At 39.7% G+C, this 26,087-nt stretch overlaps 1 protein-coding gene across 2 annotated transcripts in view; it reads left to right on the forward strand.

The window, feature by feature from the left end:
- The window catches only part of NGLY1 (N-glycanase 1), a 54,756-nt gene that overhangs the window by 6,088 nt on the left and 22,581 nt on the right, over positions 1-26,087 (forward strand). For both annotated transcript variants that reach the window (XM_066350846.1, XM_066350847.1), the window contains exons 2-5: positions 1,131-1,245; positions 7,135-7,380; positions 19,711-19,876; positions 24,393-24,615. In XM_066350846.1, coding sequence (XP_066206943.1) covers positions 1,131-1,245; positions 7,135-7,380; positions 19,711-19,876; positions 24,393-24,615 — 750 coding nt within the window. The remainder of the gene's footprint in view (positions 1-1,130; positions 1,246-7,134; positions 7,381-19,710; positions 19,877-24,392; positions 24,616-26,087) is intronic.

Raw genomic sequence — 26,087 nt, forward strand, 5'->3', positions numbered from 1 at the left:
TCATGTAGATAGAAATCTGGAAGGTATTGGGAAAAATATATTAAAATAGCTCAAGCTGTGTTATACTGGTAGAATATATCATCCTGCTGGTACTGATGTATTTATTACTCTGTGGAATGTGTTGAATATCATGAAATGATGCCTCATTTATCTGTAACTTTGATGAATTTAGGATTATTTTATAGTTTTATGTATGTTTTTATGTGGTGAGAATATACATATATATACATACACACACACACACACACACACACACACACACACATATCTCTTGAGCTGAAGCAGAATTATAGTAAATACAATTATTGGTCTAGGGAAGGAAGAAAATCAGGTGAGTTTAAAGGTGTACCCAGGTTCATGTTTCAGAAGTGAAGTCTTTGAGGCCCTGTGACCCACTCTCTAGCTTCTTGGTTCCTTTTATTCACTTACTTCACATATGTTTATTAGCCGCCACCTCTGCGTCCTGCTCTGGGTCTTGGTGATTGAGCTCCATCAGAACAAAGTAGACAGAACTTTCTCCCCCGTCTGGGGCTTACATAGGTTTTTGTTTTGTTTCTTTAAAGTCAAGGCCCAAATTCTACCTATCACTTTTTTTTTCTTTCTTTCTTTTTCCTTTTTTACAAAAAGATTTGATTAATTTTAGAGAGGGAAGAGAGAGAGAGAGAGAGAAGGGGGGGAGGAGCAGGAAGCCTCAATTCCCATTATGTGCCTTGACCAGGCAAGCCCAGGGATTTATTTGACCCGGTGACCTCAGTGTTCCAGGTCGACGCTTTATCCACTGTGCTACCACAGGTCAGGCTAGGTTTTTTTCTTAGTAACCTAAAAACTCGTAAAGGTACCTAGCTCTGATAGCACAGGCTTAAAGTGTCGCATAGATTTCCTTAGGGCAGCATTAATATTTTCAGCTGTGGAACTCAACAGCGAGGTTCAGTGCCTGTCTAGTGAGCGGAGAATCACAAAATCAGGCCCTTTGCCAGGTGGTGCGCCCCCTTTCTTTAAAGTTGGGATTCATCCTCTCTTGTAGGAGTAGAGCTAATATCAAATGAGAAAAGGAATGCAAAAAACGTTTTGAAGAACATTAACTGTTACACATAATATATATTCAAACCTTTTTTTTTTTTTTAAACCAGAAACCCTAATGATGAAAAGTACAGATCTATCCGGATTGGAAACACAGCCTTTTCTACTAGACTCTTGCCAGTCAGAGGAGCCGTTGAATGTTTATTTGAAATGGGCTTTGAAGAGGTAAGTCTCTTCAAGGGTTCCTTCTCCCCAGTTCATGTAGGAAGCATTCGTTATTCTGTTAATGGCTAAGTACCTAAATAAGATAATGTTTTTAAATTCATTGATCATTTTGGAAATCCGTGGAACTAGTTATTTCTTCACCTATTAGACATTTAAAAGTCACAACTAAAATACTTTAAAATCACAGTAAAATTTTAACAACTCTCCCACAGGAAAGTTCTTACAAGTCTCAGTCCTTTAGAATTTGGAGGTCAGACATGCAACCCAAAGACCAAATTATGGCTCACTTTAGATTTTTAGTAAAAATCTAATTTGTGAGTATGTATGAATACCTATAGGCTACAGTAACCAGTCTCAGTAAGAAATGAAGAGAGTAAACAGAAAAGTTGAGTTTAGTTGCCATATATAAGTTCTGTGAGAGAGGAAAAGAATCTCAGTGTGTTTTTGTTTGTTTTTAGGTCAGAAGAAAAGTGTGGTGTTTTCATCTTCTGTCGTCTTGTGGCAGAGTTAATTTATAATACGATGAAAATAGTTACCAAGATTGGATTTTCTTTATCTGTGTATGCTTACCCGTTGACAGTTTGTGGAATACCGAAAGAAGTTGAGCCAGACTATGGAGACTCAGTAGTCAGTAGCAGTCAGAGTGGACAAGGCTGTAGAAATTGTAGAGACATGCTGAGTTGCTGTAGGATATTCTTTCCTTCCTGCCTCTCAGCTTGCCTCCCCAGATTCTGTTCCAGGCCCTGGGGATAGAGCAGCGAGCTAGGTAGATACAGATCTTCTTTTACTTGAAGCTTTCATTCTAGTAGGTTAGACAGACAGTAGACTGAAAACAAAGGTGAGTGTAAAGAAGAAAATAAGACGTGGTGATACAATAAAAAGCAACTGTAGTGGCGGGCAGCTACATAGAATGAGTGGTCAAGGAAAGCATCTGAGGGGATAACACTTGAGCTGGGACCTGAAACTATCTGGTTAATAGTATTTCAGGCACAAGAACTCACATGTGCAGAGGACGTCTGGCAGGAGTAGCTTTGACACAGAAAATAGTAATGCAGAGCAGGCAGGGCCAGCGCATGGGGCTTGGAGGACTGTGATGAAGAGTTGGACTCTATTCTAAGTGAGATAGAAAGCCATTGGAAGGTTTTAAACAAAGAAGTTTTTGGTTTTTTGTTGTTTTTTTTTACAGAGACAGAAAGAGAGTCAGAGAGAGGGATAGATAGATAGGGACAGACAGTCAGGAACTGAGAGAGATGAGAAGCATCAATCATTAGTTTTTTTCGTTGCGACGCCTTAGTAGTTCATTGATTGCTTTCTCATACGTGCCTTGTCCGTGGGCCTTCAGCAGACCAAGTAACCCCTTGCTCAAGCCAGCGACCTTGGGTCCAAACTGGTGAGCTTTTGCTCAAACCAGATGAGCCCACGCTCAAGTTGGCGACCTCGGGGGTCTCAAACCTGGGTCCTCCGCATCCCAGTTCGACGCTGTGCCACTGCCTGGTCAGGCTAGAAGAATATTTTTAAAGATTGCTCTAGCTGCTGTGAAGAGAATATTCTGAATGTTCTGGAATGGGGCAAGGGAGAGAGCAGGGAGACCAATTAGAAAGTGTATTATATTAGTCTAAGTGAGAGCTGACAGTGGCTTGGGTCAGCTCATGGGGCAGGGCCTTTTTTCTGTTTTGCTCCCTGTGTTACTAGCTCCTGGAATAGTGCTGGTGCATTCAGGGACTTGATAAACATTTGATAAATGCGAGTTTGGGGAGAAGTAGAGGGATCCAGATCTACTTTTGAAACAGTATCTACGGGACTTTCTAATGAATTGGATGTGGGGTATAAGGGAAAGAAAAGAATCAGGGTGAGCCTGACCTGTGGTGGCACAGTGGATGAAGCATCGACCTGTAACGCTGAGGTCACTGGCTCGAAGCCCTGGGCTTGCCCGGTCAAGGCACATATGGGAATTGATGCTTCCAGCTCCTCCCCCCTTTCTCCCTCTCCCTCTCTCTCTCCCCCTTCCCCTCCTCTCTAAAATGAATAGATAGGATCTTTAAAAAAATAATAATCAGGGTGACTTACAAGTTTTAGTTTGAGAAACTAAGTGAATGGAAATAGTATTAATGGAGACTGAAATCTTGGAGAGTAACAGATAGCAGGGGATAAATCACTGTCTATTTTGCAAAATTATAACTGATACACTATTAAATATTCAAGTAGAGATGTCAAGTAGGTAATACAGTGGATGAGTCTGTAATGAAAGGAGAGGTAAGGCTGGAAGGATCAATTATGGTGTCTCCTGCTTGTAGTTACAGACATCTGAGCATAGAGATTTTAAAACTATAGAGGGGGAAAATTGTGAACATTGCTGAATTTATTCAAAGAAATGCAGATTTTTTTTTTTTTAGTCATATGACAGGGAAATTGAATGAATGATAGCTGGAGACTGTACTATATAATTTCTCATTGTTGAAGTGTCACAGATTTAGTGGAATCAGATCTGCCTTTGTTCAGCAAATATTTGAGTGCCAGGAGGGGTGACCAGATAGCACCGTGTGTCTGGGACTGCCCTGCTTTCAGCATGGAAAGTTCCACAGTCCAGAACTCCCCTTAGTCTCAGGCAACCAGGAGGGTCGGTCACACCAGTGCCAGCTAACAAGCCAGACTGAAACTGGTAATAGTATTTGACACAAATGGAGTTAAAATTTCAGGAAAGATTAACATTATAAGACTAAATTATACTTAGAGTTTCTGGCAGGCTTTGGACTTCACAGCTCAGGACCTACGTAAATGTTTTCAGTGCAGCTGAGTCGCAGGACGACCAGTGGAGCTGAAACTGAACTCGACCACTGAAAGAAACTCGCTGGGCTTTGAGATGAAGTAGAAATTGAAGGCCTGTCCTGAAATTTTTAGTTGTATATTACAATCCTGGGTACTTTGGGGCCCACTAGTCTCTGAGGCTGCATTCCTTTTTATGAGAATTCTAAGGAGAAGATCGAGACAGACTGAGATCCGAATGGACACGTGGCCCACCAGGCTGGCTTAGACGAGTGGCTCTCACTGGGATCTATACCTACGCTCCATCCCTGCCCCGTCTCACCCCAGTGAGGATTAGGCATTGGAGGAGGGCAGTTTTGATTGTCTTGGTGACTGGAAGATACTAATTACCAGCATTTAGTGGGCAGGCAGGGGTCAGGTTTGTTTAACATCTGACATTGAGAATTGTCTCAGCAAAAATGCATTGAGAAACGCAGGTTTGTTAAATACTAGAATTCTTATTGATATCTTAAAATGTTACTGGATTCTAGTACACTAAGCCTGTACTTTTTTCCTTTAATGAAAACATTAGTGCTGTTGATTTAACTTCTTTGGTAGACACTTTGGCCATAATCATATATTCTATGAAAAGAATGAATGGGAGGGAGCCAAGGTGTGAGCAGCATCGCTGTCCTCCCGGCGGCCTCTGCCGTGGGGACCGAGACGGTCCCGGATACACGGCGTGCTCTCCTTCCGGCCTCCGCCGTGGGGACCGACACGGTCCCGGATACACGGATACACGGCGTGCTCTCCTTCCGGCCTCCGCCGTGGGGACCGACACGGTCCCGGATACACGGATACACGGCGTGCTCTCCTTCCGGCCTCCGCCGTGGGGACCCACACGGTCCCGGATACACGGCGTGCTCTCTTTCCCTCGCTGGTCCCGGTGTCAGCGCTCTTTCTCAGTGCTCCTCCGCTAGCAATGGTACAAAATCAGAAAAGCCTCTGTATTTGGCTTTAAACCAGATGTCTGGTTTTTCTTCCCAGACCTCATCATAGATATGTTGCGGTTCCTTCTAATGTTGGAAAAATCACTGTGTTTCAGTTTGTGCCAATTATGTAGGTAATCATTGCAGCTGTAGAAATATTCTCTTTGTGCTCAGGCCTTCAGCTCTACAATAGTATGGTCTGGGGTCTCTGTTCAGTCCAAGATGGAGTCAGTCAGAGCCTAACAACTCATAGCATGCAGTTTGAGTCCTTGCCCTAATAATTTCTGTAGCATCAGGCAGGTTGTTTCACTTCTCTGAGCCTCCGTGTTTTCATATAACAAATGGGGATTAACCTAATGCCTGTCTTTCAGGCTGGTTGTGAGACTTACATGAGATAATATATGTGAAGTGCTTAGCACAAGGCTAGAATACATAAACACAATAAGTGGAAATAGCCTTTTTTATAACTATTATAAGTAATGTACAGAGCTTGCTGGTCTCTTTCGGCCTTTTTAAAAGGATTCATGTGGAATTGATTTTCATGTCATTATAGAGTAATGTCTTGGTCAGTTGATTCCTCTAGTCTGCCATCCCCAGGAAAACAAGGTTCTTCTCAATTGTGGAGCTTAATTTAAATGCTTACAACCTGAATGTGTCTACTGCACTTGTAACAACTGTTTTATCTCATTTTCTGTTGGTAGAATTATTGTTGTAACACTGCTGCTTCTCAACACTTTGAAAATTGATTGAATATATTTTCTTTTATTTTTGAATATATTTTCATTTCATGGGCTTTTTTTGTTTTGTAATTTGCTATTCCACATTGTGAGCTTTGTTATGTTTATGGTGTCTCAAAGCACTCTGATTACATTATGGATATTTATGAAATTAATCACTACATAAAGAATTGGATTTTTATTGTTCGATGTTTTGTTTTGTTTTGTTTGAACCATAGACATATACTCTTAGTAAGCTACTGTATATCAACTCTTACTTCTCTGGTCCTTGGGACAAGTATTACTGTTAAAAACCCGTAGTTTGGAATTGACCATCAGGATATATATACTTTGTGTTATCCTGGTGGAGTTATTGAAGTCTGTGTACAGACTTCTCATCCTGTAGCTATTCTCTAAAGACTTGGGTTTGGAAGATTAAAAAGTTGCGATGCAACTTCTTGTTAGATTCATGTCACCGGTGATCATTTTGTCTGGCTGTATCATTATTATTATTATTTATTATTATTATTTTGTGGCTCTACAAGTTTATTATTTAAATTAGCTTTGATTATTTTGGAGGGGGGAGAATTTTCTCTTTGGAAAACAACGGTGTAGCTTTGGATTTGGGCATTATGAAAAAGCAAACTTCATGGTAAACTAAGGGGACAACAAAAAGGAACACGTTAGACTGGTTAGGATGAGCGGCTATTCAGGGCCTGAGTGTTCCAGATAAAGGAAGACAGCGCAATGTGAGGCCACGAGCCTGGACTGGGCCGCTTGCTGGCCTGGTTGGGATCTGCAGTGTCACCAGCTCAGGGAGGTTGAGTAAGATACTCAGCTTCTCCGTGTCGGTTTCCTCACCTAGTTTTGGAAAGGATCTGGTAGTAATACGTGCTCTGGACCGCAAGCAGATAATGGCCAACTGGAAAATTTTCTTACGTGTCTTCTCAGAGATCTCTTTGGTGGTTCCTCATGAGCTTGTCTTTCCTCTGACATGCAGAGCCTCCCCAAACTTCTACTGAGATCCTTGTTCCACACCTCGTGGCTGTCTAGTATCATTATTTCATGGGGAATTTCATAGAAAATAGTAGTGTCGTGTTCTATTGCAAGATGATAGGAGTGTGCATAATTGCAACTCTTACAAGGCTTTCTGAATTATTTCTAAAAAATATTTCTAAAGGTTCTTTGAACTAACAAAATAGGCTTAGCAGTATATGCTAATAAGACAGATTTTCTTAATTTTCTGATTTATGTTAGGCATTACCTTTGACTGTATATTTAAAAAGTGACATGATAAGAAAACTGATTATTAAAATATATACTTTACAGTATTCACTATATATATATATATATATATATATATATATATATATATATAAAAGAATGACTGTCAGCATTCTTTAAGCAAAGTTTAAAATTTTTCCTAATTTTATAAATTCCAGGGAGAAACGCATCTTATCTTTCCTAAAAAAGCTTCCGTGGAGCAGCTGCAAAAAATCCGTGACCTCATTGCCATAGAGAGAAGTAGCAGATTGGATGGATCAAATAAGAGCCACAAAGTAGAATTATCTCAGCAACCTGCAAGCAGTGCCCAGCTTCCTGCGGCGCAGTCTTCAGATGCCAGTGGGTTCACCCAGCACGCAGGCAGCAGTGAGGGGCAGTCATCCAATCCCCCGTCTGCTCCGCTGGTAATGTTAGCATTAAACCTTCCTAAACTGGTTTTTATGAAGTGTTGAGGCAGCCAAAGCTTTGAAAAGTGTTACGACTTACTCCGGAATTTATGCCTCAGCTATTCGTGGTTCTTACAATTCTAGTTCATCCAGATTTTCCCCACTCTGAGAAATTGTCCAATTTCTAACCCAGGTAGGGAAAATGCTATCCTTTATTTATACTTTTAAACTTTAACTTGTGATTTAATGCTTCTGAGGCTGAGTTTTGTTTATTATTTATATATGTACCTGTATTTAAATACCGTAGTACTTAAATCAGTTCCACAAATTAGCATATGTATGCAACCTAAAACAAAGTAATGGACTTGCTGGACAGTGGTAATAGCCGTCAAATAGATTTCCTCTACTGCACCGACACTCTGATATAAATTTACCTGTAGCCATTCACCATGGGAATTATTAATTCCAGCAGCCTAACCATTATCATTGCCTCTGTTCAGTAAAAAACTCAGCTTCTTTAAATTTAAGGTAAATAATGCATTAATTTACTGATAGTGGTGCTAGCAAATTAGTGAAGTTGTTATTAGCGTATACAGATAAATTTCAAGAACTGAAATCAAACTACTATTGTCTTATAAGCATTCTTGGTACACCTAATTAATCTCATTTAATAGGAAATTGTTCTATTTTAAACAATCCCTTTAATATAGATCTTTAAGTAGTCTAAGTTTTTGCCATCAGAAATATATTTATGATTTTTTTCTTTGGGGGGGGCAGAGAGAGAGAGAGAGACAAGAGGGGAGAGAAGTGAGAAGTATCAACTCATAGTTGCAGCAGCTTAGTTGTTCATTGATTGCTTTCTCATATCTGCCTTGACCAGGGGGGCTCCAGCAGAGCAAGTGACCCCTTGCTCAAGCCAATGACCTTGGGCTTCAAGTCAGTGACCTTTGGGCTTAAGCCACAACCATGGGGTCATGTCTGTCATCTCACGCTAAAGCTGGATGAGCATGTGCTCAAGCTGGCAACCTCGGGATTTCGAACCTGGGTCTTCTGTGCCCCAGTCCAGTGCTCTATCCACTGCACGACCACCTGGTAGGCCATTGATTGCTTCTCATATGCGCCTTGACAGGGGTTGGGGAGGGCGCAGGTTCCCAGCCAAGCCAATGACCCTTTGCTCAAGCCATGACCTTGAGCTTCAAGACAACAACCTTTGGGCTCAAGCCAGCTACTGTGGGGTCATGTCTGTGATCCCATGCCCAACCTGGTGACTCTGTGCTCAAGTTGGTGAGCCCGTGCTCAAGGCAGATGAACCTGCGCTCAAGCCAGCGACCTCGGAGTTCCGAACCTGGGTCCTCAGCATCCCAGGTAGATGCTCTATCCACTGCACCACCGTCTGGTCAGGTTATATTCATGATTTTTCTATAGTAACTTAGTTAAACTTGTATTCTCTTACTTTAATTTTTTTAAAACACTTTGTCATTTTCTTCTTTATAGCAGAACTTTATAAAAAGTCAGTTACTAAATTTACTCTCAATTTCCTCCAGCTGTATAACTTTAACCTCAGTTCCCTGGTAGGCAAATGATTGGCAGTCATTACTTTGTGTAGGGCTGAGAAGGCCCGAAACTTGTCTTTAAAAAATAAAGAATAGCCTGACCAGGCGGTGGCACAGTGGATAGAGCGTCGGACTGGGATGTGGAGGAACCAGGTTTGAAACCCCCGAGGTCGCCAGCTTGAGCGCGGGCTCATCTGGTTTGAGCAAAGTTCACCAGCTTGGACCCAAGGTCGCTGGCTTGAGCAAGGGGTTACTCGGTCTGCTGTAGCTCCCCGGTCAAGGCACATATGAGAAAGCAATCAATGAACAACTAAGGTGCCACAACGAAAAACCGATGATTGATGCTTCTCATCTCTCTCCTTTCCTGTCTGTCTGTCCCTATCTATCCCTCTCTCTGACTCTCTTTCTGTCCTTGTAAAAAAATAAAAATAAAGAATAAAGGTGTAAGGAGTTGTTAGGGGAAGAGCCAGAGTTACTGTTCTTTTTTTAATTCTTTTTGGATGGTTTTCATACATTTTTTTATAGAGCATTAACTCTTGTAAAACATCTTCCTTTGTGCCTCAGTTGACTTAGGTTAACCTGTAAGTCTTTAAAATATTATCTGCTCTCACTACCTTCACAGCTAATATTTATTTGTAATAAGGAGTGCAGCTAGTGTTTATATCTCTGAGAAGCTGCTAATGGACGGTGTTGGACCAACTAGTCACGATGTTGAGTGGCTGCAGGTCATCAGATAAAGTAGCGTATGTGAAAAGAAAGCTTTGTGAACTGCAAAGGGATTTAAAAGTTTGCCCTTGGTAGAAATAATTCTTTCTGTAATGTAGCCGAGCTGCTTTATTCAATACAGAGTTATCACAGAGTAAAAGGAGAGTGGGGCCGTTGAACTATAATGTACCAGAGTAGTAACCCTCCCTAGTCCATCCATTCCGTAAAACAGTGGTTTCCACTCTTTTTTGATCTGTACATCTTAACTAGTAATAAAATGTTGAGTACATAACCTCATAAATGTCTATTTACTTATAAATTATAGTCTTGTATACTAATGTGTTATGCACCTTGTACAACAATACATAACGAATGAAAGGGCGCAGTAAAAGTAAAGCACGATGTAGTGCAGTGGCTCTTTCGTGCTCCTCCCTGAGCATACGGGTTCCGGGTGGGCACGCGAGAGGTCTTCCCTCAGTTCTGTAGTTCAGGTTGACACAGAAACAGAAGCATATTTAACCTGTTCCCTTGGTTTTTAGCACCTTTTATTTAGAGTTTTCTAACTAAAGTGTTAAAATATATATATAAATATATATTTTAAGATCTACTTTATGTTCTGTTGAATCTTAGTATTATAGTTTAAACTGCACAGATCTAATTAGTCTTGACTGAAAAGCATGTAATGCATGAAAACATATTTTTTATAAAATAGGTTTTTCCTGGGATACGTGTTATTTTGTCAGTGTTCTGGCTTAGGAAATCCATTCACATTTTATAAAGCTTCTTTAACTTTTTTTCCGTTATTCATTCCCAATCTGGCAATTTAGATATAGTCTGAGGTTTTTTAATTTTTGTTTATTTATTTACTTACTTTTTAACTCTGTTAATCATCAGAAAGCCTCTGGACACTACACTGAAAACAAAATTTTATTCTACTACCAAAACAAATTTAGAGTTTAGAAGAAAATAAACTTTCTCAAAGACAAAACTGTTAGTAAACTAATGTGTATCAACTCTTAATTTCTCTAGTCCTTGAGACAAAGTATTTTTTTTTCTGTGTTCCTTAAGGGAGTTGAGAGAAATTAGAATTAAACCTTGTTATTTATAGCCAACTCTTGGTTATCCGTGGATCACTGGAATATCTACTTATTTATTTATTTGTTTGTTTGTTTTTCTTTTTCCAAGTGAGAGGAGGGAAGATAGACTCCCATATGCATCCCAACCAAGATCCACCTGGCAACCCCCGTCTGGGGCCAAGGCTCTGCCCATCTGGGGCCATGCTTTCAGCTGAGCTATTTTTTTTTTTTTTTTTTTTATTCATTTTAGAAAGGAGAGAGAGGGAGAGAGAGAGACAGAGAGAGAAGGGGGGAGGAGCAGGAAGCATCAACTCCCATATGTGCCTTGACCAGGCAAGCCCAGGGTTTTGAACCGGCGACCTCGGCATTTCCAGGTCGACGCTTTACCCACTGCGCCACCACAGGTCAGGCTCAGCTGAGCTATTTTTAGCACCTGAAGTGGAGGCTCCATGGAGCCATCCTCAGCGCACGGGGCCGATGTGCTCAAACCAATAGAGCCATGGTTGCAGGGGGAAGGGGGGAAGAGAGAGAAAGAAGATGGGAGGGGTAGAGATGCAGATGGTGGTTTCTCCTGTGTGCCCTGATTGGGATTCGAACCCAGGACATCCACACACCAAGCTGGCACTCCACCACTAGCCAACTGGCCAGGGCCTGGAATATACTGTTTTAAAAAGTATTTTGTTATTGGCCCTGGCCAGTTGGTTCAGTGGTAGAGCATCGGCGTGGCGTGCAGGAGTCCCGGGTTCGATTCCCGGTCAGGGCACACAGGAGAAGCGCCCATCTGCTTCTTCACCCCTCCCCCTCTCCTTCCTCTCTGTCTCTCTCTTCCCCTCCCGTAGCCAAGGCTCCATTGGAGCAAAGTTGGCCCGGGCACTGAGGATAGCTCTATGGCCTCTGCCTCAGGCGCTAGAATGGCTCTGGTTGCAACAGAGCGATGCCCCAGATGGGCAGAGCATCGCCCCCTGGTGAGCGTGCCAGGTGGATCCCGGTCAGGCGCATGCGGGAGTCTGACTGCCTCCCCGTTTCCAACTTCAGAAAAATACATAAAAATAAAAATAAAAAAGGATTTTGTTATTTAAGCTTTCATTACCAATGTTGTTATACTACAATATTTGACAGTTGTATCAATATTTTCCTGCCTTGCTTATGTTAAGTGGGGATACTAATTGAGAATTAAAATGGACCAAAGTCAACCAGCAAGAGAAAGATTAAAAAAGCATTTAACCTGAAAACTAGAGAAACCCTGAGCACTGATGAACTTTATAACTATTATATTTTTTTGGTTAAAACTCAAGAAAAATGTTAAAATACAGAATAAGGTGATCGGCATTGATATTGGAGTTTGCTAATAGTTTTTTTTCTTTAAGATATAAAATACTAGAATATATTGGTACTCAATAAATGGTGATGGTTGTTGGAAACTTATTGTGGTGCCTTTTAAGGATATTTTATGTGAATGGAATTATATATTATGTAGTCTGTTGCTTCTGGCTTTTTTCACTTTGTATGTTTTTGAAGTTTATCCGTATTGTAGACTGTATCCGTATTTTATTCCTTTTTATTGCTGAATAGTATTCCCTGATGCACATTTGGATTGTTTGCCTATTATGAATAATGTTGCTTTGAACATTTATACATAAGGCTCTGTGAAGACATATGTTTTCATTTCTTTGGGTAGATTCCTAGGATTAGAACCATTGGGATGTATGGTAAATTTGTGTTTAATATTTTAAGAAGTTTCCAAGCTGTTTTCCAAATTAGCTGCAACATTTATAGTCTCACCAGCAGTGTGTGAAGGTTTCAGTTTTTTCATATCTTCATCCACAATTATTTTTGTCTTTTTTATGATAGCCATTTTACTGGGTGTTAAGTAGTAGCTTATTGTGGATTTAATTTGTATTTCCCTAATGATCCAACTAATTTTAAATTTGCTGGTTATAATACTGTTTAGTGTTCCTATAAAAATAACTTACTGTTAACTTTTTGTATATTTTTATACCCTTTGCTTTCTAAAAGCAAATTCAAAACAGCAAAGATAGTTTTTTAAAGACATAGACCTTTGTCATGTTGCATTATATTTCCAGTTTTGCAATTTATTAGGTTGAAAACGTGATTCTGAAGTATGATTTGCTTGAAATAAGATTTCAGCAGTTACTACACAGCTAGTCTAAATATATGCTTTTATATGATACTTGACTACTTTGAGACTATGTATGAAATCTGATAAGAACATTTCATCAACTCATTTATCACTGTAGAAATTATTGCCCGTTGAGGCCCTGGCTGGTTGGCTCAGTGGTAGAGCATCGTCCTGGCATGTGGAAGTCCTGGTTCGATTCCCGGCCAGGGCACACAGGAGAAGCGCCCATCTGCTTCTCCACCCTTCCCCCTCTTCTTCCTCTCTGTCTCTTTCTTCCCCTCCCCTCAGCCAAGGCTCCATTGGAGCAGAGTTTGCCCAGGTGCTGAGGATGGCTCTATGGCCTCCGCCTCAGGCGCTAGAATGGCTCCCATTGCAATGGAGCAACACCCCAGATGAGCAGAACATCACCCCCTAGCGGGCTTGCTGGGTAGATCTCAATTGGGCATGTGGGAGTCTGTCTCTCACCTCCCTGCTTCTCACTTCAGAAAAATACAAAAAAATTAAAAAAAAAGAAAGAAATTATTGCCCATTGTGTATATGGGTATATATTAATTTAAAATAATTTTCATTGAGGTTATTTTATTGCAGTTATAATAGTTTTATTAGATCACGATGAAATGAGTTAACTTTTAAACTAATATCTTTTAAGACAGTCTCTTAGTCTGTATATATATGTGATCTTTATAAGAGAAAAAAATCTCTGAACAGAAGATTTCAATGTCCAATTTTTTGTTTGTGAACTTACTCTTTTTAAAGGTAAAATACACCAATGTACCTTTCAATAAGAGATTACTTAAATTATGAGACACATACTTAAGTTAGCAGTTTTAGCATCCATTAAAAATGATGATGGGGTCTATTTTGACACAAAGATAGTTATTATGTGGATAGAAAGGTAAACTCAGAATTCTGAAGTTAAACTCACACGTGTGTATAATTCGTTTTTCTTAAAAAAATTGCACATATATAAATATGTTCATTTTAAAAAGGTCTGAAAAGATATACACAGACATGCCATAATTTCTTCTGAGTAGTGATATAGTAGTGATTTCATATTTTTTATACCATTCATTATTTCCTGAATATTTTTGTAACATTTATTACTTTTATAAATAGAAAAAAGGGTTTTCCATAACAAATAAGTTTATTGAAGTCACAAGTTGATTAAAATAATCATTAAAAATTGATTGAGGGCCTGACCTGTGGTGGCACAGTGGATGAAACTTCTACCTGAAACGCTGAGGTTGCTGGTTCAAATCTGGGAGCTTACCTGCTCAAGGCACATATGGGAGTTGATGCTTTTATGAGTTGATGGTTTCTGCTCCTCCCCCTTTTCTCCCCTCTTTAAAATGAATAAATAAAATCTTTACAAAAAAATTGGCCTGACCCGGCAGTAGCAAAGTGGATAGAACATCAGACTAGGATGCAGAGGACACAGGTTGGAAAACCCCGAGGTTGCCAGCTTAAGCTCAGGCTCATCTGGCTTGAGTGCGGGGTCCCTGGCTTGAGTGTGGGATCATAGACATGACTGCGTGGTCACTGGCTTGAGCCCAAAAGTTTGCTGGTTTGAAGCCCAAGGTCACTGGCTTGAGCAAGGGGTCACTTGCTCTGCCCACTCTGGTGAAGGCACATATGAGAAAGCAATCAATGAACAACTAAGGAGCCACAACGAAGAATTGATGCTTCTCATCTTGCTTCATTCCTGTCTGTCTGTCCCTATCGGTCCCTCTCTCTGTTTGTCTGTCTCTCTCTCTCAGTCTCTGTTACAAAAAAAAAATTTGAACAGGCCCTAGCCTAGTTGCTCAGTGGATAGGGCGTTGTCCCATTGCACGAGGTCAGGGTTCAGTCCCTGGTCGGGACCCATGGAAAGCAACCAGTTAGTGCACAACCAAGTGGAACAATAGGTTGATGCTTCTCTCTCTCACACACACATCAATGGAAAAAAAAATTTTTAATTGATTAAACAGAACTTTTGTGTTTAAAAACAGGTTCTAAATTTAAAAGCCACAAAAACAAATGTTTGCATAAAGGTAGAAAGAGGGCTAGTGGAATTAACAAGTGTTGGTTCTTTACTAAAAAAATATGAATTGACTAATATGACTTGTGTACTGGTTATATCACATGATTTCACAAAATATACATATTGTACTTTTTTCTTATAAAGAGTTAAATATATCTTACATTAGAAACCACAGTAATTGGAATTCAAGTACTATGTATGATTAGTAAAAAAAATTTTTTTTTGATCCAGAAGATACAGATTTCACATTTTAAACTTCCATTTATACTCCAAATAACTTTTAATTCTCCAGCATTAACTGCTGCCTCATGTACATGGTTGCCCAGCTGCTGTAATCGCTGTGCAATCAGCAGATTTCTACTTAATGACTTAGTTTCTTTGGGAGCTGTGCCAATGAATATGTATAGAAATAAGGCTAGAGAAGAAACTGTATTGTTCAAGGTTGTTTCACTGCCATTAAAAACCACAATGAATGAGGTAATTTCTAGATTGAAGTATTAAGTTGAAAGTAAAAATTCTCTGGGTACTCCTTACCCCCTCAGTAACTGAAAATTGCAGGGAAGGCGGGGTCGGGGGGAGGGGAGGAAGATGCCACTGTAAATGCCTCATTTTTATAAGAATTCTTTCCAATAAAATTGGAAAACTTTTTTATGCTTCTGTATTAGTTCTGGTAAATGAGCATATTTCTCCCTGTTGTGACGACTACCCACCCTGGGTTTCTTATTACCAAATCTTTAGTTATCTGTTGCCCTCATCCCTTCTCTTAATGGGGGAATGGGTCTCCTCCTAATAAAGCCAGTTCCCCTTCCGTGCCTGTCTCCCTTCGCCTCTGTTCACTCTGGGGTCTCACATGGACTACGTCCAGCCTTGAACCTCTTGTCCTGGGGGGTTTTCCCAATGGCGTTTAAACCATGCTTTAAGGTCAGTTTTCATCTGAGGTTGGTCCATTGGTAATCAGATTAATTTGGACGTGCAGATGATTCCTGGACGTACCCCAGACCAGCCGAACCAGAAAAGGAGACAGGGAACTTGGGAATCTGCATTTGTCACAGCAGATTAATATTGAAGAACCTTTTCTGTAAGCTCTCTCACCTCAGAAACAAGCCAGCACACAAATGTCCGTGTAGTGCACATGTCCTGTATTTCTCATTTCCTCTTCACGGCATTTTAGGAAGAGTCCCCGGTACTCATCAGTACATCTCATATATGATACTTCTCTAGCGGGTCTTCATATTTTAATTGTGTGCCCAATCATCAGCAAAATGTTTCTGAGCAGATCCTCTCGATCTACATTTGTTTTTAATTTATATACATGTACTTTTATGCCAGTATACTGTGAACATTATAAATAATGTAAAGAGGAGCTTTAAAGTGAATAATGTTTATAATTTTTGAAAAAGGTAATTAACAGTGAATTATTTAACATGTGAATAGGAATCTATTTTAAATAGTCTTCAGAATTTTGAATTTGGGGGCTTTGTCAGATCTCAGTAGATTGTGATTTCTTTTGCTTAAAATGTAATTGTTGAAAGGCTCTCTGTAAAACAGTAAAAGATATTAGTCCTGTAGTTTTCTTGTTTACATGTGCTTATGTTTTTAGTATTAGCATCAATGCCTAGAGGTCTCGGTAATCTTTTTTCAGGCCAGGTTGAGGGTTAATTCAGTTAAAACTACATAACATAATCTGTAAATCCTCCTAACCAGGCACATTTAAACTGCAAAACCTTGCAACATTATGAGAGGAGAAGTAGGGGTGAGCCTGTTACTGTTCACCCCTCTATTGTAGACCCTTACCTTCCTCAAGAGAGCTTCTCTAGCCTGAGCGGGAGTCTCTGTCAGTCCAAATACTGAGTATTATTGTAACTTAATCCTTTATTTATCTAGATATTTATTTATTTAGCGGGATAGAGACAGGAAGGAAGAGAAATGAGAAGTATCAAACTTCTGGGTCTTGAGCGTTCCAGGTTGACACTCTGTCCACTGCGCCACCACCTGGTCAGGTAGTCCTTTGCTTTCTGTACAAAAAACAATTACACACACCTAATACTTTCTGTTCCCATTCAGTGGCCGTTTTGTGCAGCTCTTTTGGTGCACTTAGCTCACTTTGGGGCACTGCTTACACAGCTAAGTCTCCTACAGCTTGTTTTCCTTATTGACACTGTTATAAAACATCTTGCTGAGATCATCAGCAGCTTCATGCTGCTGAATTTAATGGACTTTTTTCAGCTTATTTTTATCTGACCACACATAGTTTTTAGCTCAGTTGCTCATTTTCTGGTTTTTCTCCTACTGTAAGTAGTTCAACTGTTGACCCTGTTGCTCATACCAAAAATCTGTGGATCGTTTCTGTGTGTGTTTCTACTTTTCTAACTGGCCCTGGCCCCACAGTTCAGTTACCAAGACTTATTGATTGTACTTCCTAAGTTCTTTCTATATCCATTCACTGTTCTCCCGCTACTGTAACTGCCCTGCTCTAAGCACCAGCTCTCAGAGTTCTGCAGTCATCCCCCTTGGTCTCCTCATACCTGCTTCCTCCGTACTGCAGCTGGACTGAGACTCTGAAGACACATCTCATCGTTTCACTCCCTCGCCTAAGTCTCTTTCATGGTTTCTCATTGCATTGGAAAGAGGCCAGAAGGACCCAGCTGCTTACCAACCCAACTTTATTCTCAGCCTTCCCTCTCGACTATTTTCCCTTAGTTCTCTGCTCTGATCTTCTCTCTGATCCTTCACATTATACTCAGCGCATCCTCTGTACACATGCTCCCCAGCTTCCTACATGCTGTTCATTTGACAGGAATGGTCTTTTCCTTTCCTTGTTTACTAGCTGCTTCTCATGCTACATATTTTACCACAGATACCGTATATTCAGGGAATTCTGGGGTCAGAACCTTGTTGAAAAGTCTCACTATTCTTGTTTGCTTCATAACTTTTATTATACCTATGAATAAAGTGTCTAACTTGCGCTTGCTTCGGCAGCACATATACTAAAGTGTCTAACTTACCACTATATCCCCAGTACCTAGCAAATAATAAGAGGCCGTTAAATATTTGAATAAATGAACATTGTTGTGTCAGTGTTTGTTTCTGTGTCCATAGACTAATTTCTCTGCGAGGATAATGTCTGTTTTGGGCTTCATTATTTTTTACTGTGACGGTTCTGTCATTCTTGGTAAATGTGCTCACCTCTTAGACCATAAAGTGATCATGTCTGTCTTGTATACTCATCGCTACTGCTTAATACAGCGCCTGATATTGGTTTTGTTTTTTTTAATCTATCTGTCTCTACCTTTTAACACACACTTAACCCATTCATATATACTGTAATTACTAATATGTTTGAACTTACTATGACTTTTTATTTTAAATTTTCTGTTCTTGCCTTTTGGCGCCCTCCCCCACCCCCATTTTTGTTTTGTTTAAGTGAGCTGTGCAGCAGTAATGGTTCTCAGCGGGGACACTGTTGTTTCCTTTTAGGAATCTAAGCATCCTCAGGTGCTGTCCAGAGGCACAGTCCTTACTGACAATGAGTGACAGGGTGAAGTGGTTCAAACTGTCAGGTGTTTGGTCCTCCTGCAGGGACCATCGGGTCTCCCTACTGCTTGCTCTGGGCCTCTTCCTGCTTTGTGGAGTCTGAGGCTCCTCTGCATTTGTTCCTCCTGCAGGGACCACGGGTCTCCCTACTGCTTGCTCCGGGCCTCTTCCTGCTTTGTGGAGTCTGAGGCTCCTCTGCGTTTGTTCCTCCTGCAGGGACCACGGGTCTCCCTACTGCTTGCTCCGGGCCTCTTCCTGCTTTGTGGGTTCTGAGGCTCCTCTGCGTTTGGTCCTCCTGCAGGGACCACGGGTCTCCCTACTGCTTGCTCCGGGCCTCTTCCTGCTTTGTGGGTTCTGAGGCTCCTCTGCGTTTGTTCCTCCTGCAGGGACCACGGGTCTCCCTACTGCTTGCTCCGGGCCTCTTCCTGCTTTGTGGATTCTGAGGCTCCTCTGCGTTTGCTTCTCCTGCAGGGACCGTCGGGTCTCCCTACTGCTTGCTCCGGGCCTCTTCCTGCTTTGTGGACTCTGAGGCCCCTCTGCCTTTGGGATTACTTTGAGAACTTTTTTTAGTTTTTATAACCACTCTTTCTGGGGGACATGCTGTGGTTTCTTTCTTTAATCCACTTGTATCGGCCTTTCCTCCTTAGGAGGACTTCTTCTTGCCTGACCAGGCAGTGGCAAAGGGGATAGAGCATTGGCCTCGGGTCACTGAGGATCCAGGTTCTAAACCCCAAGGTCACAGCTTGAGCACGGGATTGCTGGCTTGAGCCCAAAGGTCACTGGGTTTGAAGCCCAACGTTGCTGGCTTGAGCCCTAAGTCTCTGACTTGAGCAAGGGGTCACTGGCTCAGCTGGAGCCCACCGTCAAGGCATATATAATAAAGCAATCAATGAACAACTAAAGTGCCGCAACAAAGAACTGATGCTTCACATCTCCCTGTCTGTCTTCCTCATAAAAAAAGTTCTTTGCCAATGCTGAATAGCATTTTAAAAAATTACATTACACGAATTTGAAGTGGAAAGGGCTGTCACATACGTTGTACAGAGCATTGTCTTGATTCAAACTAGTCAAGAATTCATTAAACCCGTTTAAATATATTCTTAGTAACATAATATAGTCTGAGTTAAAAAATACAGACATCTTAGACTGTGACACAGATAAGGCTATTTCCTGATACTAACTTCGCAAAGATTTTGAGTATAATTATTTTGGTAAATCCATACATTACTCTTTATGGAATTATGGAACCAGTGTTTTTATTATATGTTATTTTTGTAGCATATGGAGAAAAACTAATTTCAGGGGTTTTTTTCCTACTAGGTTACTGCTGATTCAGTCATTCTGAAAGTTCTTCGGTCCAACCTTCAGCATGTGCTGATCTATGAGAACCCTGCTCTCCAGGAGAAAGCCTTGGCTCGTATTCCAGTCCAGGAGTTGAAAAAGAGATCGCAAGAGAAATTATCTAGAGCTAGAAAATTGGATAAAGGTAATGGCTTTACATAAGTATTCATTGCTAAAAATGTCCCGTTGCTAAATAAACAGAAACACTAAATGGTGCCTTTTGCTGCATGCATTGTAAATATCGAAAATATTTCTATTTGAGTTTTTAAGGAATACAGTAACAGCATAATTTTATTGCATATGCCTAACAGACACATTTGTTAATATTTTTTGAACATTTATTTGCAGTTTAATCATAATCATTGGTATGTGATTTTTTTTTTAAAGAGAGTTTATTTTATTTTTTTGTGGCAGAGACAGAGAGTCAGAGAGAGGGACAGATAAGGACAGACAGGAAGGGAGAGAGATGAGAAACATCAAGTCTTTGTTGCGGCTCCTTAGTTGTTCATTGATTGATTTCTCATATGTATCTTGACTGGGCGGCTACAGCAGACCGAGTGACCCCTTGCTTGAGCTAGTGACCTTGGGCTTAAGCTGGTGAGCCTTGCTCAAACCAGATGAGCCCGCGCTCAAGCTGGTGACCTCAGGGTCTCGAACCTGGGTCCTCCGCATCCCAGTCCGATGCTCTATCCACTGTGCCACCGCCTGGTCAGGCTGTGAATTTTTTAAGTGTAGTAAAAGTTGAGTCCATGGAATATATTATGGCATTATTAGTGAATTTTAATGTGAATCTGACAAACTATTTTTACAATTAATTTACATAATTAGACCATTGATCACTTTGGTGAATGGAAAGACATTATTTACTAATTAAGAATGTAAATTTTGAAGCCAGCTGCCTGGGTATAAATTCAGCTCTGCCACTTACTATGAATCACTGAGACAGTAATTTAATCTCCATGTCTCAATTTCTTCATTTGATAATTTTTAGAAATAAGAGATATTACATGTAAATGGCTTTGAACAATACCTGCCACATTCATCTACCAATAATTATATGTTGTTGTTATCATTAATGGTCTTAAGGATTTTAGTTGTTAAACGATTCCAACTTCAGCATTTTAGTTTGAGTTTCTATGTAATTGTTTCTTATTTGGCTGTTGTAGGGACTCGAAGGAGAAAGAGAATGGCAGCGCTCTATTTCTAAATGTTCATTGTTAATCTAACATTCGTGAATATCTTTTTGTTGGAAAACTTTCATATAATACCAGAAAACCTAAATTCTCCCTGCCAATCAGTCCTACCCCTTGTCCATAGGTAATAGCTGTTATCTTTTTATGTGTTCCTTTTCATATTTTTTCTTTATATTTCCACTCATTTATAGTCATCTGTAAAAATAAATCATCTAAGTTGTGTGGGTTTATATAAAATGTATCATCCCATGTATCTTCAGCTCCTTGGTGTTTTTCATTTACTATTATGTCTTAGAAATCTTTTTAACTCTCCACAGTGTTCTATAGTAGGCATATACTAATATTTGTCTAGTTCCCTGTTGAAGGACATTGAGGTTTTTTTACCATGTTTCTCTATTCTAAAGGCTGCAGCAGTGAAGGTTCTTGTAAAGCAGGGGTCCCCAAACTGCGGCCCCCTGAGGCCATTTATCCGGCCCTTGCCGCACTTTCGGAAGGGGCACCTCTTTCATTGGTGGTCAGTGAGAGGAGCACAGGATGCATCCTGCGGTCCTGGAGTACTGTATGTGGCAGCGCCGCAAAGCGTAGCGTCGCTCACGTACAGTACTACTTCTGGTGACGCGGCACACGCATCACGGCTCCAGAAGCAGCGTCATATGATGTACATCTGGTCTGCAGCTGCGGCGCCCCACATCACCGGAAGCAGTGTGAAATAACAGCAGAAGTAGGAAGAAAGGCAAAGCACTATAACCATTACTACACAGTACAATGGCCCCCATACTCCCCCAAATGTACAACAACATCATGGCCCCTATAACCTCCCTTTGCCCAAAAGTCTCCCCCCACATTACTACACACCATGTTTCCCCTATTATAAGACCCTGTTTTATATTAATTTTACCCCCAAAAGACAGGGGCTGTCTTATATTTAGGAGGTGTCTTATAGTAGGGGAAACATGCAGCAGTGGGCTTCCCACAGAAGAGGCCCACCGCTGCTGCTGCAGATGTCCAGAATGAAACATCTGAAATCTCCAACCAGATCTAGACTAACTGATGCACACTTGCATCACTTGTTACAGCTAGCTGTGACAAATATGGAACTGGACATTGACCATCTCGTTAGCCAAAGGCAGGCCCATAGTTCCCATTGAGACCTCCTTTTTTTTTTTTTTTTTTTTTTTCTTTTTGTGGGAGAGACAGAGAAAGTCAGAGAAAGGGACAAATAGGGATAGACAGACAGGAACAGAGAGATGAGAAACATCAATTCTTTGTTGCAGTTCCCTAGTTGTTCATTGATTGATTTCTCATATGTGCCTTGCCTGGTGGGCTACAGCAGACTGAGTGACCCCTTGCTTGAGCCAGTGAGTTTGGGCTCAAATCAAGCTGGTGAGCCTTGCTCAAACCAGATGAGCCCGCGCTCAAGCTGGTGACCTCGGAGTCTCAAACCTGGGTCCTCCACATCCCAGTCCAACTCTATCCACTGCACCACCGCCTGTTCAGGCCATAGTTCCCATTGAAATACTGGTCAGTTTGTTGATTTAAATTTACTTGTTTTTTATTTTAAATATTGTATTTGTTCCCGTTTTATTTTTTTACTTTAAAATAAGATATGTGCAGTGTGCATAGGGATTTGTTCATAGTTTTTTTATAGTCCAGCCCTCCAACGGTCTGAGGGACAGTGAACTGGCCCCCTGTGTAAAAAGTTTGGGGATTCCTGTTATAAAGCATGCCTCCTGGTATACATGCACAAACATTTTTCTTAGATGGATATAACAGTGTCACGAGTGTGTAATGTGTTTGTTGTAATGAATCCTGTCAAACAGATAGACTTCCAATTTATACCATATGTGTCTGAGAGTATTGATTTTCACTTAATACAATTATTGAACTTTTCTTCTATGGATTTTTTGAATTTTTCTCATGAGTTAGTATTTTTGCTGATTGTAGAAGTTTTTTAATATGTTCTGGGTACTTATCTTTTCTTTGTTGGACATGTTACTGCCCCCTCCTTTGTTTAATTTCATTTAGTGTATGTATATTTTGATAAAGTTACAAATTTTTTAGGAAAATTTTCTTCATTATTTTACATTTTTTTGTCTTGAATAAAGCCATAAACATATTCTTAAAAGTCATAAACATATTCTGTTGTAACTTGTATAAAGTAATACAAGTTATAGTATTTAGTAAAAGTATATAGTATTTTCTCTAAAATATATATATTCATATTAGGATAAATGAAGTATAATAGGTATCTCTTATTTTTATAGCTAACTGTCCCAGTAAAATTTATTGAAGAGTCCATCGTCTTAGAACTAGTTTGAAAGACTAACTTTACTAAATATGATTTATCACTTAGAAATCTGCTTTCTGGACTCTTGTCTTATTGATTACTGTCTCTTCTTCACTAATATCACAATATTTTAATCATTAGAATTTTGTAATGTATAGTAGGCAAATTTATCTCATGGTTCTTATGCAAAGTTATATTGACTATTTTGTGCATTCTTTTCTATTGACATAAATTTTGTAGTTAGCTTGTCAAATTTTATCAAGTTATTTTATAATTTTAATTGGAGTTGCATTAAATGACAGATGAATTCGTGGAGAATTAACAGCTTTAGAATACTGAGTTTTCTCATCCAGAAAAATAAGTTTCTCGCCTTTTTATATTCTCTGTAGTTTTTTCTATAGTTTTTTGTTTCAAAATATGTAAAACATAAATACAAGAATAGAGTGGAATATATCAAACAGGCATGACCAACATCATATAGAGATAATAGCTCCCTGTATAGTTCTTGTAAATTTTTCCCCTCCTCCTTTCCTTCATTCCAGATACCATAGCTTTGAATATGGTCAAGTAAGATCTTTTTATTTGTTAAAGTGGATATAATATTTTATGTCATACTTACTTACTAGGGTTGTTGTATACAGTGTGGACATGGTAGTGTTTTTATGTTCTTAGTGGAGAGTATCCATAGATGGATTATGTTGTATGTTGAAGCACTGATAGAAAAATTAATAGGATGATTTTTTAAGTGTCTAGTATTTTGTGATTTTTGCTGGTGATTTTATGATCGTTTTATGTTTATTTGTATATATACCTGAGAACAAATTTAATGTAATAATTTTAAGGTGTTTTTCTAAATCAGACTCTTTTTCTTACCTCCCAGGTGTTTCAGGATCAATATCAAACTAACCATAGTTCCTGAGAGATTGTTCAACTCAATGTTAACGCATAGTGTCAGTCAGAGAGGGTACAAAGCGGTCAGCATCCTCCGTTTAAATGTGCAGGGTGTGTTACTATATTTCAGCCTAGTTCACAACATACTGGCATTCTCTTCTTGCATCTATATTTATGCAGACATTTTAGATCATCTTATATTTTCATATATTTTAGCCCATACTAGAGAAAACTGGGTTTTTAGTTTTTGTCAACTTTAGCTCTTACTTGGTTCTGTTTTAATCTCTCAGGTGCTCATATAAGTGACGAGGATTTTCTTTTGCTGGAGCTTTTACACTGGTTTAAGGAAGAATTTTTTCAATGGGTGAATGACATTTTGTGCAGCAAATGTGGTGGCAAGACTAAGTCTAGAGGTGAAACATTATTTCCCAACCCTGAGGAACTAAAGTGGGGTGCCAACAGAGTAGAAGATCATTATTGTGATGCATGCCAGTTCAGCAATCGGTTCCCGAGGTGGGTATCCACTGAACAATCAAGTCAGTGATCACTGCATGGAATGGGGAGAAGAGAGTTTTTATTAATTAAATGAACTTCTTAATCCTCATTTTTATTAGGACAGGGATCAGTAACCTGGGGCTGGCGGGCTGAATCCAGCCCACATCCCATTTTTGTAAATAAAGTTTATTGGAACACATTCATGCTGAGTTGTTTATGGTGTAGAACTGTTTTTACAGTACAGGGGCAGAGAGGAATACTGGCAACAGGGATGATACGGCCTACAAAGTCTAAAATATTTACTCTCTGTCTTTTTATAGGAAAACTGCTTTGGCTCTTGCTCTTGCTCTGGAATATAAATTGTGTACTATCCTAGTGCGTTTAATGCTGTTAATCTTGTATTCTTTTAATACATAAATTTTAAATTTCTGATAACTTTAATAATACTTGATAGAATATAAAAATAACTAACAGCATTAATAATAATAATACTGATAATTGTGATAGTAAATACAATGCTGTACTCACACTAATCATTAGATGGTAATATGGAAGGTATAAGTATGATACCATCATATATATTTTTTTATTAACTACAGAAGTTTGTTTTAATTAGGTGCCTCCCTTGCCTAACCTGACACTCATATTGTTAAATTTTAAACTAGGGAAATTTGAACTTTTCAGTTAATTTTTTCTATTAATTGATAAGCTTCTTATCAGATTTTCTTAATTAGCAATACTTGTAAAGTTTGGTTGTATCATCAGGCAAGAAAAGATACGTGTTTGAAATACCTAATTTTGGGGGGCCTCAGGAACTCAGTTCTGTCCTAGCTAGGAACCAGCCCGATGACATTTATGATATACACACTGTAGGATAAACACAATATCCAGTGATTATCTAAAAATTGTACACGTTATTTCTTCGGCATACATTTGCACAGATACTTTACAAAGATTTGAAGATAAAAGATATATGTATTAAATCCTTCGCCTCGTCAGTTTTTTCTAGGCACTTTTCTGTGAATTGATGAAGCAGTGTGGAGGGGCACCGGCTAACATATTTATACAGTATTATTTTTTTCCTTTCTAAACATTTGCTTGTTACACTGTTAGCTGCTTTCTGTATAGGGTTGGGATGGGGGGGGGAGCACTGTTAACTAGAGTCTGCGCTGACCGTTCAACTTGGCACAAGTCATGTACAGAAGATGGAAGGATAGGTTGCTCTCGTTGTTTTACCTAATGTAAATTCACAACTTTTTTTCAATGACTTAATTACCTAAATTATAAATTCATTTAACTTAGCTAAAGTGAGAGTATCTGCTGAAGATAAACTTGTCACTGCAGAGCCAGTTGGTTCATGCAGCTGTGTCCCCTCCCAGTCTCATGGCCCACATTTCTGCTCAGCGGGTGCACTTTCCCCGCTTAGCTAATCAGGGCAGAATCCTCCTTAATGCAAATGCAGAATTTGCTGTTCTCCAGTTTTGTGATAA

The sequence above is a fragment of the Saccopteryx leptura genome, chromosome 10 (assembly GCF_036850995.1).
Source record: "Saccopteryx leptura isolate mSacLep1 chromosome 10, mSacLep1_pri_phased_curated, whole genome shotgun sequence".
NCBI classification, from domain to species: Eukaryota; Metazoa; Chordata; class Mammalia; order Chiroptera; family Emballonuridae; genus Saccopteryx; species Saccopteryx leptura.